Source organism: Ailuropoda melanoleuca, chromosome 2 (assembly GCF_002007445.2).
Source record: "Ailuropoda melanoleuca isolate Jingjing chromosome 2, ASM200744v2, whole genome shotgun sequence".
NCBI lineage: Eukaryota > Metazoa > Chordata > Mammalia > Carnivora > Ursidae > Ailuropoda > Ailuropoda melanoleuca.
Genome location: NC_048219.1, coordinates 156,929,854 through 156,950,670, shown reverse-complemented (window position 1 = coordinate 156,950,670; position 20,817 = coordinate 156,929,854). Strand labels below are relative to the sequence as shown.

Sequence of the window (20,817 nt, the reverse complement as noted above, 5' to 3'; positions counted from 1 at the left end):
TTATGAACATATTTATGATTTTATAAAACCAGTGACAGGGGAAGTCAGATTAAATTTACAGAAATTTGCTCTCCTACAGACTGCTTGAATATACCTGTTATAAAGGGCCGTGATTGCCAGCGTTTTATATGCTGCTTTGACAAGGAAATAGAAGAACTGAAAAGAATATCTAATTCAAAGCAGAGACCAACAGATAAATTCACTGAGAAATATCATAGATAGTTTTCATATCATTTACATTGTCTCAGGATCCTAATGGAACATAAATGGCCTCAAAAACAACAGAAATTAAAGTAAAACTGTTAGAGGAACCGTGTATGAAGATTCTTGGCTTTTTAATCAAGAAATAATTCAGGTACCTGCGTTTACTAGAAAGCTTTTGTCATAATTTATGAAAAGAATATTTTGATTTTAGCAAAAACAGCTTGTGTAGAATTTAATAAATACAAGATGAGGCTTCTCAGTGAATAGGAACAAATTCGATTTATAATATATAATGGCTTAAACATTCTGAAATTTAGTTTGTTTCTATTCTAACAATCCATATCTAGGATAATTTTCAGGAAGACCCGATACAGATGTCGATGATCATCTGTAACTGTCTGAAGGAGGAAAGGAAGATCCTGGAAAATGCCCAGAGATTCTGTCAGGTACTTTTTTTCTAACGGAACACTGAAAATTATAGTAAAATAAAAATTCATTCATTTATCCAAAAAATATTATTCAACACCCTGTGCAAAGCAGTAGTGAATATCCCTCTGATTTTATAGCCCCAGGATATGGGAAAAATCAGATATAGAGATTTTACAGACCTGGGCTTTAAGAAAGGACCGCAATCTATTGGAAGTCATTCTGTTGAGGGAGAGTGATAACACATAAACAAAATATTTTCAGATAGTGCCATTTCCTATGCAGATACCAAAGTAGGATACTGTGATACAGTAACAGAGTATCTGGGGGGTGGGGTTGTGTCTTTAGATCAAGGTCAGGAAACTTCTCTGAGGCGTGGGGCAGGGTAGGAAGCAGGCAGACAGAGGGAGAGGAAGTAGAAATGTACTCAGGAAAGGTACAGTTGGTAGAGGTAAGAAGAAGTGGGAAGATTATGTTTGGGACATGGTACCAGTGGGGCTTATATTGAAGGATCAGACATGGGAGTGAGAGAAAGTGAAAAACGAAAGATGACTTGATGGTTTGCTACTTGAGTTGCTTGGAGATACTGTTCATCAAGCTGGGGAGGACAGAAAAGACAGGAGGAGGGCTTTTGTAGGACGTAGTACATTTTGGAGGAGAACGAGTTGATGGGAAAATCAAGACCTTTGTTTTGAATAGGATCGATTTACCTCTTAAATATATAAGACAATCAAACAGGGAATGAGTCAAATTTGTTTTTAGCACCAAGATTTTTGATCATGGTTTTACTAATACTCATACAAACCTTCCTGGCGATCAGGGTTCAGATTTTTTAAATTGGCATAGCATCTGTTCATTCCCTTCTTGAGTGATGTTGTGCTTGGAACAACCCAGAAGGCAGTGAAACTATAGTTGTGAAACCATCGTACGGATTGTTCTGCGTAAGACCCTTGCAATATGAGGGGAAGAATGCCAGAGTATTTGAATTTAACTATCAGGGTGAATGCATTCTCCAAGCACTTCCTGGGGATTTGATCCTGTCCTTGTAAATCTGCTGCTTCCCTGGGCATTTAGTTCCTGGCACACTGAAAGCACCTTGCTGCACTAAGCATTTAAAGATAGGCATTATTTGTTCTCAACTCAAGCTAGTTCATCTGGTACCTGGCCTAGTGAACAGAAATGCGTATCAGTGTTGGCTGCCTGGTCTTCTCTGCAGCAGGTATGCTTGTCTTCAGCATGCATTCTGCACCTGGGAGATTTTCAGCAGGACATTTTGATAGTGTGGGATTTTCATCTTAATGCTATGCAATGGACTGGCCACTCCTGTATCTCAAAATTGAGAGGACTGCCAAGAACAGAGATGAGCAGAACAAACTTTCCACGTTGGCACCCGAGCATTTCTCTCCTCACCTTTGGCCCCAATGCCTGGAATTGGCATTGGGAGGCAGAGTAGAGGATTTCTCCTCTCCCAGATCAGCCTCTCCTGGGTATGGTTTGGGTCTTGAAGGCTTGCCAGAGTTTGTCTCCCCTTTAAAAAATGTAGGTAACTAGGGAGAGGATCATTTTAAGCCTCTCAGAAGATAACTTGAGTTATCGGTGAACACCTTTAAGGAGGTTTAGTTGATTGTCCAGCTGAGAACAGGAGAAGCAAGTCCTTCTTGGGGTTTGAGGGAAGGATCTGGATGTCTGAGGCCATCAGGGAAAGGGAAATGGCACCAAAGTTACCCAACCTATTATAGGCTGGGAAATTGAGAAACATTTCTTTGCCATTTCTCCCCTTGTTGAAGTAACTACATTTTAATAATGTATCTATTGTTCATACTAACATACTTACGTATGGAATGATGTGATGTCTGTATTTGGCTCAGAGTAACCCCATTTTGGGGCCAGAGGCATAGGGAGAATCTAGATGAAACAAGAGTGACTGAATTGACTGACAGTTGTGGAAACTGATAGGTACGCAGGGATTCAAGAAATTCAACAAGTTAAAAACATGCAAACTTCAGAGTCCCTTCAGAGCATTCAGAGAGTATGAAATTTTATAGAAACGTTGGGATAGGAAAATCTTGTTCTCATTATTTTTTGTTTTAATGGAAGAACTTTTAGAAAATCTGTTTAAGAGAATATTAAATATAGATACTTCTTAGTAAACTACCAGTGTTTTGTTTGCTCCCATTATAGCACACTAAGGGTTTTTTTTTTTCTTTTTCGTGTGTGTGAAAAAACTGTATGTATGGATAAAATTTACGTCCATAAGGTTCACCACAGTGAGTGGTGATCATTTCTTTCAGGTTGGAAGGAAAGACATAAAGTGGCTCTCAGGTTTTCCTTTGTTATTCTGTCTTTGTGATCTGCAGTGATAATAGAGTTACCAGGGAAGCGTGGGTGGCTCAGACGGTGAAGCGTCTGCCTTTGGCTCAGGTCCTGATCCCAGGGTCCTGGGATCCAGTCCCACATCCCCACATTGGGCTCCTTGCTCAGCAGGGAGCCTGCTTCTCCCTTGCCACTCCCCCTGCCTATTCTCTCCCTTTCTCTCTCTCCCTCTGACAATTAAATAAATAAAATCTTAAAATTATAGAGTTACCCTATACTGAATGCTTATTTCGGGACCTGTGCTAAGTATTTTATAAACATTATTTTATTTGAATAAATGCTTTCAAAACTGTCATTGAAATTAAGTATTCTTACCCCATTTTACAGATGAAAAAAACTAAGATTGAGCGATCAAGTACTTTGCTCAAGGCCACAGAACTAATGAGTTTTGGAATTTAAACCTAGAATTGTCTGACTCTAAAACCCATTCATAGAGAAGTCTCTTCATCTCTCTTGGGGTTTCAGACTTGTGAGATGGGATAGGAGGACATTCTGACTGGGACCTCTGACACCCATCGAGTGCCTGTCCCATGTCCCCTTATTTGGACAGCTGCTTGTTCTGTTGAAGAAAGCCTCCCTGAGCAGACTTTTCCTTAGTCTGGGGTGTGTGAGGAGCTCAGTTCTAATTAAAACCCTCCAAACAGGGTCGGTAGAAGTGCAGGTGTGAAATGAGAACATAGGAGTAGAGGACCTTCCAACTTTAATGGGTTTTGTAGCGTTTATATTTAAATTCCAGTTCACATGCAGTGTAATAATAGTTTTGGGTGTGGAATATAGTGATTCAGCACTTCCATACCCAGCTTTAGCGTTTGCTATTCCTCTGGTTTCCTGATTTTCCTGGTTTGTCAGAAAGTTAAAAAGTTCAGTGGGACGCCTGGGTGGGTCAGTCTGCCTTCTGCTCAGGGTGTGATCCTGGCGTTCTGGGATCCAGCCCCGCATCAGGCTCCTCTGTTGGGAGCCTGCTTCTTCCTCTCCCTCTTCCCCTGCTTGTGTTCCCTCTCTTGCTGCCTGTCTCTCTCTCTGTCAAGTAAATAAATAAAATCTTAAAAAAAAAAAAGTTCAAGACTCACCCTGGAAGTAGTATGAGAGTCACAAGTGTAGGGTGGTCATTGGTGATATTGTTGGTATTTTTTCAGTACTTGATGGTAAAATGCTTAAGTACCGCCTGACAGTTGGGACTGGGGTAGAGGGAGGGAGGGGCGGGAGGGGGAGGAGTCAGAGAGTAACTCTGTCAGTAACTGGCTGTGTCAGTATCTGGGCCAGACTGCTCAAGTGTGAAGCTGGAGGTTTCTTAGGTCTCTGCCACAGGCCCCAGATTTTTCTACCAAGCATTTCCCAGTGTGACAGCAGGAATTGACTGGTAGCTGAGATGCAGCTGCATTCTCATAACCAGTATTTCCCCATTTGCTCACCTAACCCTTGACAGCGTAGGAGGAAGGACCGGGAGGTCAGGATGCTTCCGTGGCCTGGTCCCTCTGTCTGGGTGGAGTAGCCCGGCTGGTAGGAGAGCCCACAGGACATGGCATCCACACCGTACTTCTAGCAGACAGCAGCAAGAGATTCCCATGCAGAGGCAGGAAGCCTTATGGAGCTGGTCGAGGTGACAGCTCATTCCGAATGGCCAGAGCAGCCCCGTTTATTCCTCAGTGACCTGTGGCACCTCCAGGGATACCAGTCATTTTAATATATTTTTAATACACACTTTACACAGATATAATTCAGATGCTTTGAACTTCTGTAATTCCAGAGTATATAAAATGAAGGAAAACTTCCAAAGTTTTCTGTAAACAAAGAATAACTTTGATCGCCTAAACATAAAAAAGATAGAACAAAAACGGATATTGCTATAGGCTAATTTCGCTTATAAATATTAAAGTAAAATCCTAAACAAAATATTTTAGTGATCAGAATTCAGTAATACATTAAGAAAACAATATATTATGACCAAGTAGGATTTATTCCAAAATATAATTACAGAATAGATTGTGACTGGGAAATGCATTCATGTAATTCATTATGTAACTAGATACAAGGAAGAAAAAGCATATGCTTATCTCTATAGTTGCTGAAAAGGGCTGACGAACTCCAACACCCATCCCTGATAAAAGATATTAAATAAAATACGAACTGATGGATACCTCTTTAGCATTAAAATATACATCTCTCAGTGCTATACACAGTATCTTACATAGTTTGGAGCACAGCAGTGAGTCAGAACAATGTCCACTATTTCCGCTATTTAAATAATGTCATATTGGTGGTATTCACCAATACAGTTAGACAAGAGAAAAGCATGAGAGGCATAGGAATCAAAAACAACATCGTAGAGATATCAGCTCTCCCTGAGTTATTCATATTTTTAACGTGATCCCAATAGAAGGAACAAGTTGCTTTCTGAAGCTGGGGAAGTCATCAGGAAAATAAACGTGCAAGAACAGCAAGGAACTCATGGGGAAGCACAGCAGTGAGACGGGCCTCGCCCTATTAGGTATATGCAAAACACTCCACAGTTAAACACTATTCAGGGTTCGGATTTAGGGAGAGAAAGACCCGTGGGAAAGCAGAGCAAATCTAGAACTTAAACCCAGGTATGTAAGGAAATTTGTGTGATAAAAGTGCAAGTCAAAGCTCTGGGGAGAATAGGAACTTTTCACTAAATGTTGTTGGACAAGTGCACAGCTAGTTGCAGAAAAAAGTTAAAATTGTATCCATATTTCACAGTAAACACAAGAATAAACTTCAAATGGATTAGAGATCTAAAAGTAGAGGGAAAAAAAAAAGTAACCATGTAAGTGCTGGGTTAAAAATGGGTGAACTCCTCTCTAATCTGTCAATATGGAAAGGCTTTCTAATAGGGAAAATCCAGATATAAAAGAAGAAAATACTGATAAATATGAATATGTAAAAATACCCACATGGAATCTGTGCTGTGTAGGACTCTGTAAGAAGTGTCGGTGCGCACAGTTTTGGCCGTGGGGCCGTGGGAGGGGCTTTAACTCTGAACAAAAATAGCACCTTTCTAGAATCTAATTTGTATGAGAACAGTCTCATGTTTACCACTCTACCACCTGGGTCTAGGACATTGTCTGACCTTGACTTAGTACCTAGTAAGTCATGCTGTGTGGATAAACCACGGAATACCTTAAATAAGGAACACATAGACGCGGCTACGTCTGAGTCTGCTGAAGGGTGAGAACTGACTACTCTGTGTGTCTGGGTTGGTAGTTACTATTACTTTAGAGTGGTACATATTCACTGAAGTCCTTAATGGCAGTGCTGTCCACTTTTGCTAGGTCTCTGAATCACCTGGGATCTTGTCAAAATGGGGCTTCTGATTCAGTAATCGGATTAGGTGCCGAGAGCCTGCATTTCCAGCAAGCTCCCAGGTATAAGGTGCTGCTGGTCTGGGGACCATACTGTGAATGTCAAGGCTTTATGACAAATAAGTACAGGGTTAATAGGAATAATCTTGTCTACAAAATTTGGGAAACCCTGAAGTAAACTTCTTATGGGGTACCATGCAACTGTATGAATTAATGGAAAATTCCAGAAATACTGTTTATAGTAGGCATGAACTGAGCCTAGTCTTTCTGTAGCCTTTTTAACAGTTTGCCAGCATTTTCCAGGGCCTTGACAACTGAGATATTCTTGTCAACACTCATGTGGGAAGCTTGTAGGAAGTTTTGGAAGGTCTGGGAGGTAGGTGGTGCACAGGGTATGGACTTAACTTTGGAGAGTAACCAGCAGGTAACTATGTGGAGGAAATGGTAGTCGTTAACTGTGCACCTCCCATTCCAGGCGCAGTCGGGGAACATTCAGAGCACGGTGATGTTAGACAAACAGAAGGAGCTCGACAGCAAAGTCAGAAATGTGAAGGATAAAGTTATGGTGAGTATTGAGTCAATATATATGTTTAGCCTCTAACTTTTTGTGAGACGAAAAGGTTTCAACTGCTCAAGTGTAAACTTGGTGAACTGATTTCAGTCTTTTACATAGTTGAGAGGAAGAGTTTTGAGGAAGTTCCAAACCATACGTAAACAAATTAGTTAAACCAATGAGCAGATAGACTTTTATGGCCCCTGGTACAACTTCAGACATTGAGCTTATCTCTTTCTCCCTTGAAAGATTGTGCAGTAACTGTTGACTTTGCCCTATCACCCGTAAACTAGATGTTGCTGCTCGAAATAGCCTTTGATGTCTGTGCTTCTCAAATTGGGGTGTTTCTGGGGTTACACAGAGCCTCAGGACAAACATGGCCCATCTTTCTCAAGCACCTGTTTTATTCTAAGACTGGGAAGGGGAACAGAAACATTTCACTAAAAGGAATTGTGATACATTTCCAATTAAAATAAAATATCCACAACAATTTTAAGATAAAGCCTGCAAGGTAATTTATGGAAGTAGAGGGCTGCTTTGGTGCCCTTGGTGGTGTGTGTTCACTGCCTTCCACTGTTAGGGCTTTCTGGGCGGTAGGGATAAAAGTAGTCCTGCTTTACACCAGACCTGCATCTGTGGGAAAGGCCTTCCAGCTGAGGGGTGCCATCTCACGGGTATCTGGGTCACACCAGCATGGATTTGACTTTGTGCTTCAGACAGTGTCTTTCCAAATTCCAGATTCTTTGAAGCAACTTTGTCCTGCAGCTTCCTAGGGAAACACTTTATTAAAGTAGAAATCAAGTGAGCCCAGTCTGAAAATAACCATATATTTTCCTCCTAAAAAATTATTATATACTTATTAAGGAAATAGATATTATTATGTATGCGAGAAGAATTTTGCAAGTGGAATCCATCTTTGAGGGAGCAGGATTGTTACCGTGGTTTTCTGGGTCCTATAGAAACAATAATCTATTTCCCAAAGTCTTTGGAAGCTGATCGGTGGGAAAATCTGTTTATGTCTTTATTTGTAGTGTATAGAGCATGAAATCAAGACCCTAGAAGATTTACAAGATGAATATGACTTTAAGTGCAAAACCCTGCAGAACAGAGGTAAGAGTTAACGTTTGAAGCAGTGCCTGTTGGCTGTCCTTTTTTTCTGTTGACACTAGATAGAGAAGGCAAGTATGGCTTCATATTTACTGAATGTTTTATGACTCTGAATTGCTAGTCTTGGCTTCTTGGTGATGCAAGCCAGGGTCTTAACCTCTGTACTGTTGACATTTAGAGCCAGGTAATTTTGTGTTGGGAGGGGCTGAGCCGTGCCCTGGAGGATCTTCAGCCGCATCCCTGACCTTTAGCCACCAGATGGCAGTAGAACTATTCCCTAATCCCAGTGGGGCCAGACAAAACTGTCTCCAGACATTGCCAAATGTTGGGGGAGGTGGGGGCGGGCCAGTGTCACCCCCTGTTGGCAACCACTGGTTATGTGTTACTCACGCTGCTTCCTGTACCTAGCCCCCTGCTTGACATAGGCGGACAGGTGCGTGAAGTGTCCTTGCTTGAAGCTTCTTCACACGTTGCATCTCAGTATGATTGCTGTAACCCTGGCGACAGTTTGGAAGATACCAGGGTTAATGTGGAGAGATTATTGGGACGATTTACTGAATAGTATGAGAGAGAGGTAGCTCAGCTACTCCTTCCTAACTGTGTACTTCTCTTTCAAAGCTACACATACACTTTTTATAAATTTTTTATCTGGGAGTTTGAATTTTGTCACTTATAGTCATTTAGGTAATATTCTGACAATGATTTAAGAGCCAAACAGTTCTGTTTCCAGTTCACCTGGGTCACTGAAACCAAGTACTTTGTTTCAGCCTGTCCGGGTTTAAACTTAGGACATTTTTTTGGTTTTGTTCGGTAAAAATAGCAGACCAAACTTTGATCTGTCACCAGATAGCATTTGGATTATAGTTCTTCTAAGTGTATGTGAATCTTGGATTTAGGCGGTTTTGGTTTTTTTACGTTTCTATTTATCTGCCATCTCTCCCAATTCATAGAACATGAAGCCAATGGCGTGGCAAAGAATGATCAGAAACAAGAGCAGATGTTAATCCAGAAGATGTATTTAATGCTCGACAACAAGAGAAAGGTAGTGATTCACTTTCCAGAATAACGTTGCTTTTGTCACAGACTATAAATAATGGACTTGAAGTTTAGAATAGAGGAAAAATTATTTTTATAACCACTTGGCTTAGAGCCCCAGTTGAGATATTTGCTTTGCTTTTAAAAAAATATTTTTAAATTCAGTGATTAAAGATGAATTTACTTCACTTTGTTTCTTCCTCTCCCTTTAGGAAGTAGTTCACAAAATAATAGAGTTGTTGAATGTCACGGAACTTACCCAGAAAGCCCTGATTAATGATGAGCTGGTGGAATGGAAGCAGAGACAGCAGAGTGCCTGTATTGGGGGGCCCCCCAACGCTTGTCTTGATCAGCTGCAGAACTGGTATGATTCTCCAAATCTGACTGGCCGACCCCATGAACTCATCAAGTCCACATTCGAGTTATTATTAGTTGAAAGGACCCTGTTGTCAACACTTTGGTTTAGACTTTAATATAGTCCAGCCTCTTCTTGCCCTGGAAACACTTGGAAAGCGCACGTTTTTCATGCTTGTGGCCGAGTTCAGCCAAGTTCTGCTGGGTTTGGAGCCCTCCTCTTCCTACTGTGCCTGTCCCACGGGATGCGTTTTGTGCCAAAACACCGGTGACATAGTCGTCATGTAACACATTGAACAGATTGAGCCCTAATGTTTTATTGAAAACAAAATAGCATGAGGCATTTTCCAGGCTTCCATGAAATAATAGTTTGGACAATTCATTCAGTCATCCGTCCAGTAAATCCTCATTAAATGCTGTATGCCGGGCACTGGCTAGGACCTGGGAACACACGATGAATGATTCTTGGTCCTCATCAGGAAGGAGCTCTCCGTGTTTAGGCGGAAGGTAGATGTCATCACTCTGCGGTAAAAGGCAACCAGTGCTCTAATGAAGGGCTGTCCAGAGTTCTGTGGAGGGGGAGGGACGGAGTCACCGGGAAAGGTTTCCGAGAGGAACTGGGCTTGCACTGACTTGAGAGTGAAGAGGAGTCCTTCCTGGAGACCAGGGAGGAGACCGGCAGGGACAGAAAGGAGAGGAGAGGCGAGGCTGGGCGTGAGAGGGGGCCTGTGGTACCCCATACTGGTTGGCTGGAGAATGGGGTGCCAGCGAGGGCAGGAAGAAGGTGGAGGTGGCAGGAAGCTGGAACCTGGTTGAGGAGGCTCTCACACGGTGCTGGGAACAGGACTTTATCCAGTGGGTACTAATGAGCTGGGCGGGCTTTTTATTTAAGCACAGGTTCACTTCTTGGGAGGATTTTTTTTTTTTTTTTTTTTTTTGGACTTAGGTCACTCTGGCAGCAGTCTGGAGAGTAGACTAGAGACAGAAAGGCCAGTTGGGTGACTGTGAGCATACTAGTGTCGTCCGGGGGAGGGCTGACAGACCAGAGAGGATGGAAGAGGTGGGTCACAGTGCAGGGTGAGGGGATGGTAGCCTGGAACCAGTTCCCAAGCGCCCAAGGACCAGAGAGCGAGGTTCTCTGAATTGCTGGTTTGTTTGGTTTTTTTTAATGAACAATTAATACTTAGCCATTCATTTTTATCCTGTGGATTGTCTGCTTGTATTCCAAATTTCTTGGTTAGAACAGCTTCCCAGCCCAGTGTGCCCCCATGGCCCTGGAGAGGCACTGATTACCTCCTCCCCACGATCCCTCCCGCTGCCTAGGGAGATCCTGGGCTGTCTGGAGCCCCCTTGTGGTCATTTAGGCCACAAGGAGCCTCTTCCACAGCCACAGATGCCCTCCAGGGCCCCGCACGGTGCTGTGGATAGATTGTCCCGGTCTCGTGTGTGCCGTGGCTTGGACGAAGTTGGGAGGCACTGGGCTCGGATCCCCCTCTTTAACGGCAAGGTGCACCTCGTGCTCTGTTTCTCCCTTCAGTGCAGAGCGTGGCTGTGCAGACGACATCAGGTGTTGCCCGTGGAAACCACACGCTGGTTCCCGTGATTCCCAGGAACCAAGGCCGCTGTGAGACGGCCTCTCATGGAGCCCGTGTCTTGTACGTTCCCAGGTTCACCGTCGTTGCGGAGAGTCTGCAGCAGGTTCGTCAGCAGCTTAAAAAGCTCGAGGAATTGGAACAGAAGTACACCTACGAACACGACCCAATCACAAAAAACAAGCAAGGGCTATGGGACCGCACCTTCAGCCTTTTCCAGCAGCTCATCCAGAGGTAACTCCAGCCTCGTTGGCATCTTCTGCGACTGTTTTGCCCAGGGGAAAGTTTCATGGTGATTCAGATGGTTTAAAAGTTTAACAGATTATGTAAGTTTTTTTAGGGCAATCACCTCTTCTCAAATTCATTGTCCATACCCTTGGCTCTTCATTCTTGTGGCCACCTAGCCTGGGAATGTGGTCATTTTACTCCTCCTTCCCCTGGGTCCAGTGTTTGTGGAGACCTGTCAAGCCTGTCCTGGTGCTGTTTGTCCCCTCCTTCCCGCACCAAGGCTTCATCAGCCTCCTTCAGGCTCTCAGATCCTCTTGCTGTACTCGTGCATAGTTGCCTCCCACGCGGTTCCCTTCTCAGTCCCTGCCTCCCTAGCCCCGGTGACGCTCTGCTTCCCAGAGCACAGTCCAGCCTGGCTCGCTGTCACCTGCTCATCCAGGTGGCGCCCCTGTTCTCCAGCCTGGCCCCAGCTGGCTCCTCCAGGGTGAGCCCTCCCACACACCTCACTTCCAGGCCGACCTCTTCCGCACCGAATCCAGTCACTTCGCCGTGCCTCTCCTATGTCCCCAGCCCCACAGCCGCCTTCTCTGAACCTCATGTCAACATTGTATCCTCCTGAAAGTTTCAGCTTATATCTTGTCATGAATTCTTCCCAGAGTTCCCAAACATGTTACCTCCCTTCCGGGTCTGCATGGCTCAGTCTTTATTCTTCTCCCATTCTGGATCGATATTTAGTTGTGCATGTATTTCTGTCGTCTGTGATATAAATTGGAAGTTCTTGGAAGACAGAGGTATGCCTTTGTCATCTTTTCTCCCCCACAAGGACCTTGCACAGTGCTTTGCCCACGGGCAGGCGTTCCAAACATGCTTAGTAGATAAATAAATGGCACTAGGTAGAAGAGTAGAGTTCATATTGCAATTTTTTAGTATGCTAACATGACATAATAAAAAATACCCTCAGTTCCCTGTGGCTGATGTCCAAACAGGAATACCTCAGTGCTATATTTTGAAATAATGAAGGATATTTCTTTACTTAGGTTTTGGAATGCAAATGTGATCCTTTTTTAAATGAAAATTAATATATGGAAATGTTTATCAGATAATAAGTATTACTAAACAATTTTACTAGATGAACAGTTTTCCAAAGTATCCCGAAATACCCATTTCAAATTATGGTAGTAAGCAATCAATCTGTTACGTGGTTCGTTTTCAACTGTAGTGAAATTTCTTTTTATTTTTTGTTTTTGTTTACTTTTATTTTTCAATTGAGATATGATTGGCATACAACATTACATTAGGTTCAGGTGTACGACATAAGGATTTGATATTCGTACATGTTGCGAAGCGGTCGCCACAGTTAAGTCTAGTTAGCGAATTTGGTTCATGCAAATTCGTGAATGAACATAATCCAACTCAGGGTATTTATTGTTGAAGGTGTCACAGGTCACTACAACTACTCTGATCTCATGTTGAGTGCAAATAGGGTATGGAGATTTCTGTGCTGACCTGCAAACCTCCCTCTATTCACCAACTTGTTCGAATCTTCCAAACCGAGTTTTAGCTTGTGCCCTCTAACCCCCTCTCCTGTTTCGGGAAAGCAATTTGTACTGCCTCAGCCTCAATGAAAATGCTAATCTGCACTTTGCTTGGAATTTACAGCTCGTTTGTGGTGGAGAGACAGCCTTGCATGCCAACTCATCCTCAGAGGCCACTGGTCTTGAAGACCGGGGTCCAGTTCACTGTGAAGTTGAGGTAACCAAGAAAAGATGGAAACCCTGCGCTTTCTGCCATGAAGTTTGCACCCCTCACTTCCTTCACAACACTGTCACGTAGCGTGCTTTAGAGGAAGCAGTTTTGCAGTAGGCATTTCAGTGTGAATTCTTATTTAGAATATCTAAGAGTCTGTCTTTTCTATTAAAAAGAATAGAAACATAACCAGTTTATGCACACACACGCACACCTGATTTTCCCCCTGTAAATGTGATGCACATTCACTGTCCCAAGGAATTCGAAAGGGCGGAAGTGCATCGAGTAGACACAAAAGTTCCCAGCAGTTTGGTGCCCTCCTGAGTAGAAGCTTGTAAGCTGGACTTTACATACCCACAAGACCACACGCAGTGTATGTGAATATGGACTCATGACACGTCTCTTTTTTCTGGTGAATGGGTTCGTAGCTTTCATCAGTGTTTCAGAGTTGTCTGTGATCTAGATATCTGTAGACCACTGTGGTAAACAAGCCTAGTGTCAGTCCTCCCTCGAAGAATGCTGTCCGTGTCTACACAAATACAGAAATAAATACATTTGCATGTGTGTATATACATTTCTTCATACACAGATACACACACATACACACATACTTAACGTGTACAGGATTTTATTTTTAAAAACTAGGGTTCTGCTATATGTGTTGTTTTGCAGCCTATTTTTCTCCTAGATAATAAACTGCAGAAGTGTTTCCATGTGAGAACATAGGGCTGTCCTTTCTCTGTTGAACTGCAAATTTATTTAGCTGTTCTTCTACTGATGAGCAGCTGGACTCCAAAGAGCTGGACTTGCCTTCAGAGTTGGCCTTAGTTCTCTCTTCTGTGGTGCTGCTGAGTTTGGTCTCCAGCTGAGGCTCCCTGGCTGCTGGTGTACAGTACCACACCCAAGGACCCTCGGGGGTGAGAACTCACAGTTAGACGGGGCGCCAGAAGCCTAATCCCATCCACCTGCCCATTAAGCGGAACAGACCAGTGAGGGCTCCTGCCAAGGGTCTCCAGCTCATCAGAGAAGACACACGCATGTCTTAGCTCAGCATTCCTTCCTTCCATCTTCCCACACCACCCTGGAATGGCATAAATGTTAACCTCTTTTTCCCAATTATGGGTCAGAGTCCTTATTTTTTCCCAACACAGCAAACATTAGATACAAGTTTTAGTAAAAAGTACATTTATTATTTTTTACCCATATAATTGGCCCAAAATAGAAATTTTGATAAAATCCATGTTGGCAAGGCTATATAGGGAAGCAGGTACCCTTACTTATATTTGGTGGGAATGGAAAAGCTGCTGCTTTTTGTCAGAATTTAGTGTTACAGTTTTGCCCCAGCAGTTCCACAGCTAGGAATTTATATGCAGATACACTTAAAAAAAATCCAAGTAGACATACATGGATGTCGATTCCATTGTTTGTCATAACTGGAGGAGCGGGGGGTTATTGAAATGCTCACCAATAGGGAATTGGCATAATAAATAAGCTGTAATAGATAATTTTTTAAAGTAATAATGACTTATTTTTCTTTCCAGACTGCTGGTGAAATTGCAAGAGCTGAATTACAATTTGAAAGTCAAAGTCTTATTTGATAAGTAAGATATCTTTAATATTATCTAAGATAGTACACTATTGAAATGCTGGTTTTGTTAACCAAACACGGACTGATGCTCGAGGGCTATTTATAAGTGATCCCAGGAGATTTAAATTGATAGTTCCCATTCTGGACACGGGGAGCTTCCCCTTGAGCTGATAGCAGCATGCTGGTGCCTTTTTAGACTATAAACAAACGAAAGAATGAGTGTTTTATGCATATGAGCTCGTAAGGATCAAGTCTCTGGCCTGGCCTTCTACCCCACCTTCTTCCTAGGCCAGCCCCAGGGGAGGAGGGGCGCTTGGTCAAACACAAGGCTGAGGACGGTCCAGGCTGCGGTGACTGCAGCCCCTGTGGCGTTATTCCTGGAATGTAGTTGCAGATTTTGCAGAGACCGGTCTTTTCTGGACAGTAGGGATCCAGAATGGGCAGGCTCTCTCACGGGATTCTAAATGGAGCAGACCTCTCCCATTTTGCCCTCCAACCCTAGACCTGGACTAGCCCTGACCCAGCCACTGGCTCCCCTCCCTGCCCCCACCCTTAATATTTTTTAATGCTTTTGTTTTGTGTGTAACATATTGGTTTAACAAGTTTCGGAGCCATTTCTGATAATCCAAGTCATTTTCCTCCGGTGTTTTGTCTTTCTGCTCTGTAACAATATTCTTCCCTGTACTCTGCGCCTTTGTCTTTCCTGCTATCAGCTGTGGTTTCTCTGTGTATTAGCTTTTGCTTCTTAACAAATCACCTCAAAACTTAGGGGCTTAAAACCCAAAAGCTTGTTATTTCTCTTATTCTGTGAGCTGTAGGTGGTCTTTCTGGTCTGGGTCAGCTTGGTTTTTTCTGGGTGGTCCAGCTTGGACTTGTTACATGTCTGAGGCCCTGGCTGGGATAACGGCCCTTCTCCATGGGGTTCTCAGGGGCTAGCCTGGGCTTTTTCGCACGGTGACAGCGTTCCAGGTCGGTAAGAATAGCAGTGTGCAAGGTCTGCTGGGGCAAGACTTGGAGCATGTACAGCATCTCTCCCATCCGTTCTGTTGGCAGAACCCAGTCAGAATCACCTGAGCTTCAAGGGACAGGGAAGTACACTCGTATCTCTTAAAGGGAAGAGTGGCAGAAATTTTATGGCCGTTACACTGTGCTCTATCTGTCTCTCTTTTGGTTTGTTATAGCTCTTTTGTCTTTTCTCTCTGTTCCAGCTCTGGGTTTTCTTCTTAGCTCTGACAAGGCAGCTTTGTGTCATGCTGTTCCTTTCATTTTAAGTTCCCCCCCCCAACTGGAGAAAGTTGGTCCCTCGCATAGCTAATGGTGATTGTCATTCATGGAACTTCTAGTTGGGATAGGAAAGGCAACTGACCCACGTAACTGTGAGTGTGCTGTGAGTGTGACCCATGTAACTGAGCCCTACCTGACAGATACATGTGAGCCCAGAACATGACAGTCATCACTGCATTGATGTAAGAGGCCAGGTTGCTCAAGATTTAACCTCAGATATAAAACTTAAAGTTGACAGTTTCCCCCAAATAATTTATTCTGGTACTTTCATAAAAGCATTAAAGATAATAGAGAATAAAAAGAAGGATTTAGCTGTCATGTTGGAAGTTCCCTAACCTCACACCAGAGCCAGCTCTCCACCACTCTGTGCTTAGGTCAGTGCCTCACGCAGGGCAGGCTCAGGAAACAGCCAGAAGCATTATGTACTTATGGTTAGGGAGGGTGTGCTCTGTGCTCTTTCCCCTCGTGAACTAGCTTACTACTCACAACATCCTGCAAGGTTGGCACTGGTAGCAACACAGTGAGCAAGTGAGAAATGTGAGGCCCGATGGTTGGTTTGCCCAAGGTCACTCAGCAATCCTTGGCAGAGCTCGTGTTGGTCGACTGAGGGGGGAGGGAGGGAAGGAAAGAATGGGAAACCCACAGGTGTAGATTTTATATTGATTTTTTACTTATACATATACTTCTGTATTTTTGTTAAAGTTCATTTCAAAATTTAAATACACATATGATTATATATATATGTTTCTTTTTCAGAGATGTGAATGAAAGAAATACAGTAAAAGGGTATGTCAAGCACTTTGTACAATATTTTATTGTCTTTGTTTAAAAGTTCTGAGCCTTTTAAGTATTTCTGCTCTGTGTTGTCTAGATTTAGAAAGTTCAACATTTTGGGCACACATACGAAAGTGATGAACATGGAGGAGTCCACCAATGGAAGTCTGGCAGCAGAATTTCGACACCTGGTAGGGAGACCGGTTTTCCCCTTTTTTGGGTTGTGTCTGGCTTAGTAGGACTTCATTTTCAATGGTGTGGCACCCAGTTCGCCGTGTGATGTGGACGGCACCCCTGGGGGAAGGCTTTCTAGAGTGTGGCTGCTAACTTCACACTGAATCTTTGTTCCTCCTCCTTATCCCAGGCCTGTTCTGTTACAGTTTTCTGCCAGTCTCTTCTCCAGAGATACTTTTTTGGGGCATAGCAATCTCAGCAGAATATTCCATAAGCCAGTGTGCACATCAGTGATCTGTTCTTGGTGCCTCTGCGACCTCAGTGATCACTCACTCTGGCCTCTTGTGGTTTCCTCAGAATTGATTGTTGCTCCCACATTCTGACCATTCCTTCTCCCCTCTCCAAGTGTGGCAGACCCCAGGAGTCTCTCCTCGGCCCATTATTCACATTCTCCTTCCCGGTGGTCTTGCCCACGACCACTGCCCCTACTACTTTGTCTCCAGAGGAGTAGGCCCATTCCACCAGGCTGTAGAAATCCAGCAGGGGATTATAAGTGGGTGGTGCCTTTGGCCCGCCTCTGTGAGGTGGTCTGACATGTTGCCCCAACCCCTGTGCGCTCCCGGGGCTGGAACCTGCAGGTAGGTTCGCTGGCAGCAATTCTGTAAGCCAGCAAATTCATAGTTGGTGAAGCTAGATCTTATATGAGAGACTCAGTCCAGACTTGGGAGTCTGACGGTACCCAGAACTGCTCTCAGGGCTCTAGAATGCTTCCTTAAAATTTCGGGGATTGAAGGCCTTTTGAGGACAGGCTAAGCTGTGCCCTGAGACTGGGGAGCATGAAACAGCTCATGATGGTTAAGGGGGATCATTCAGCAAAGCTTGCACGGGGGCAGGGAGTAGGATGTGATTCCCTGGGATCCTTCCATGTTCGCTTGGTGTCCGCATGGTTTCGGCTGCTGGAAGATGGCACTTAGGCTCATGAGCCCGCACAGGGGTCAATCCATGTCTTGTTCTGCACTCTGAAAATCATTTCACATCCTTTATTCTTTCTAAACCCTGACTTCAGTGTGATTTGTAGATGAAAATAGCAACTGTGAACATTATCATGCTGTTTACTAAGATGGTTTCTTGTTCTATAGCAACTGAAAGAGCAGAAAAATGCCGGCACCAGAACTAACGAGGTGAGTCCTTCTCTGTTTTGAACGGTCTCTAACCAGCAGGTTGTGTCCAGGCAGGTTGGCTCAGTGCGCCCAAAGGCTGGGGGCGCCTCAAAGAGGGGTTCAGACCCAGCAGGGAAGAGCAGTGGATGAGCCCTGGGACACGGTGTGTCTGTGACAGCAGTAAAAACCCAGATGACTTTGTGCGGGCCAGATGACTTTGCCCACGATGTCCCCGGCCCCACCCAGACAGCACAGTGGAGTCGCTGTAACGGGCCCCTGTGCTGCTCACATTTCACGGGTGGAGAAAGCGGGTCCTGGGAAGCGTGGAGGTTGTAGCCAACGGCACATGGCATTACTCTGTGAGCTGGGACTGGAGGCCGGGCCTGGGACTGCCGTGCTGAAAATGAAGTGTGGCAAGAGGGTTTTCTCACCCCTGCGTTCCCTCTCCAGTGGCAGCGTCTTTCTGTCCGTTTCCTTTTTACAGCCAGATCCTTGGGGAGGAGTGATGTTTGTAATGCATTAAAAATTGAACTACGGACAGAGGGCAGAATGTCTGCAGTTGCTTTGGTTTGGACCCGTTTCAGGCTTTGTGCCCACATAGCAGGCAGTCGTTACAGCCACACCCAGCAGAGGTCGTGTGGAAGAGTGGGACAGGCACCGCCTGTGCAGTGCAGACACACGCCACCTAGCCCTCGTTTTGACCTTTACCCTCACTGTGACACCACCACCCCCCCACCCTGGGGCTTAGTTTCCTCTCCTGTGAGCTGAGAGAGTGGCCTCTCCTCTCTGGTTCTAAGTTGCTGTGATGCTTGCATGAGATAATGTATACGAAGGCGCTTAGGAAACTATTATATTTCTCCCTAAACCAAGGACTTTCTGACCCACCAGGCTTATGCAGATCAGTCCTTCCAGTAACTAATCCCTCCTGGAACACGTGCGCTGTCCACCCATCTGCCTGGGGTTGGAGCAGGGCAGAGGGGCAGCAGTCAGAGGGGCTGAAAGCCGGGAAGCTTCACATCACCAAGGAACCCATTAGAAGCTGCTGTTTCCCTATGGACATTTCTCTGTTAATCTATAACCCTGGTCGTGCTTTCAGAAATCTTATCCTTGAGAGAACACGGAGAGACAGTAATTAAACCTGGGATGCGTTATTTGAAATGGGAACTTTTTTCTGAATTGCAGTTGGTTGGGAGTCAGGCTTTCTGCAGCCTGCTGCAGTGCTTATGAGGCCCCTGAAAGTTGCAGGATGTGTAAACGAATCACTATATTCCTTTTATTTTTTCCCTTTTCTCTTCTAAGGGCCCTCTTATCGTTACTGAAGAGCTTCACTCCCTTAGTTTTGAGACCCAGTTATGCCAGCCTGGTTTGGTCATTGACCTCGAGGTGAGACTTAAATGGTTCAGACATAGAAAATGTTATTTTTATTTCTCAGTTTTTATTTTAGGCATATTTACTTAATTGCTAAAAAAGATGATCTTTTTCAGCTAATACTATTTTGATGTTAATTGAATGATTTGGGAAGCTGGAGAAACGAATTCAGCTTTAAATGCGACAAACTAAATGTTCTCGTTGAGGTGTCCTATGTTAATTTGTTATATGAAGCAGGGAGACTTATTTCTTAATGATATAATGAAAATAAGCTACGGACAAAAGAACTTTACATTTTTAGTGTGCAAATATAAAATACATGCAAATTTACAAACCATCCCTTGCTTAGTTTTGAGGCTACACAGAGGTCTGCAGGTGATATTTCTGTGATTCTGATGGTTTCAAGGTCTTTGTCATCTTTTAGACTACCTCTCTGCCCGTTGTGGTGATCTCCAACGTCAGCCAGCTCCCGAGTGGTTGGGCCTCCATCCTCTGGTACAACATGCTGGTGACAGAACCCCGGGTATGGAAAACACATCTGCTCTTGCATAGCCGTTAACCAAAGACCCCATCGTCTGGCTTCTGCACATCTCATAGAGCCCCTCAGGGCCAGATGTTGGGGGAAAAGTGACATAACTCCAGTGGCTTTGTTAAGGATTTTGAGTAATTTTGGAAAAGGGAAGCATATATATGTATTAGAAGTGAGAATTATGATTCTCCTTCTATATGAATAAGCTCAGGCAATAGATCTCCTATAACTTTTACTGTGGAAGAGTTCATTTATTGCTTTTCTTTTAAAAAAGTGTATATATCTGCTAAACAAGCACGCTGCATTCTTAAGTGTGGATACTCACTGTTGATTAATCACGGCTGATTCTCATTATTCCCTGCACTGACATTCTAGAAAGTCACTGTGAACGCTGAGTCAGCAAATGCTGAACGATTGCTACCGAACCTATCCATACGTGGCCTTGTTTATGTGTGCTTCTGTTTAAAGACACCTTATCTGATATATCTGTTGATGTATTAACATTGAGCTCACAGCCAGCAGCCCTGTAACTCATGCCTGATCAAAGCACATCGAAGCACACGTATTTTCTCCATAAGGCGCCCTGTGGCCATCTTGTACTTAGAAACATCACACAGCACCTCAGCGCTATCCTTGGGACCACTTTAAAAATGAAATTAACCCAAAAGGCAAAAAATGTGGCCCTAAATCTCAAAAAGGACCCGTGCTTGTGGTATGAGAGCTGAAACAAGAAGGCAGTTGCTTTGTTTGCCCGCTCCTGGAAATATATGTGTCAGGTGACTCCAGTCTCTCACCCTCTATTCATGGGTCCATCCACAAATGACCCCCCAAGTGCCACGAGTAGCCATTTGGGGCTTAAAGTAACTTTGCATGAGTAGTTTAAATTCACGAATGTGAACCTGCAATTAATGAGAATCAGCTGTGTTTCTCTTCTGTGAAAACTTGTGTCACAGAAACTAGAACCGAGCTTCGGGACAGGTCCGGGTTTGAGTGCCTTGC

General features: G+C 44.0%; 1 protein-coding gene across 6 annotated transcripts in view; it reads left to right on the top strand.

The window, feature by feature from the left end:
* The window catches only part of STAT1 (signal transducer and activator of transcription 1), a 47,064-nt gene that overhangs the window by 5,699 nt on the left and 20,548 nt on the right, over positions 1-20,817 (top strand). For all 6 annotated transcript variants that reach the window (XR_004623531.1, XR_004623532.1, XM_002918002.4 and 3 more), the window contains 13 exons: positions 552-650; positions 6,802-6,891; positions 7,911-7,989; positions 8,937-9,028; positions 9,234-9,385; positions 11,043-11,201; positions 12,855-12,947; positions 14,483-14,542; positions 16,570-16,599; positions 16,685-16,778; positions 17,901-17,942; positions 19,221-19,304; positions 19,714-19,812. Coding sequence is in view for 4 of the 6 variants with exons in the window: in XM_002918002.4 (XP_002918048.2) it covers positions 552-650; positions 6,802-6,891; positions 7,911-7,989; positions 8,937-9,028; positions 9,234-9,385; positions 11,043-11,201; positions 12,855-12,947; positions 14,483-14,542; positions 16,570-16,599; positions 16,685-16,778; positions 17,901-17,942; positions 19,221-19,304; positions 19,714-19,812 (1,173 nt within the window). In the remaining 2 variants the exon portion in view is untranslated. The remainder of the gene's footprint in view (positions 1-551; positions 651-6,801; positions 6,892-7,910; positions 7,990-8,936; positions 9,029-9,233; positions 9,386-11,042; positions 11,202-12,854; positions 12,948-14,482; positions 14,543-16,569; positions 16,600-16,684; positions 16,779-17,900; positions 17,943-19,220; positions 19,305-19,713; positions 19,813-20,817) is intronic.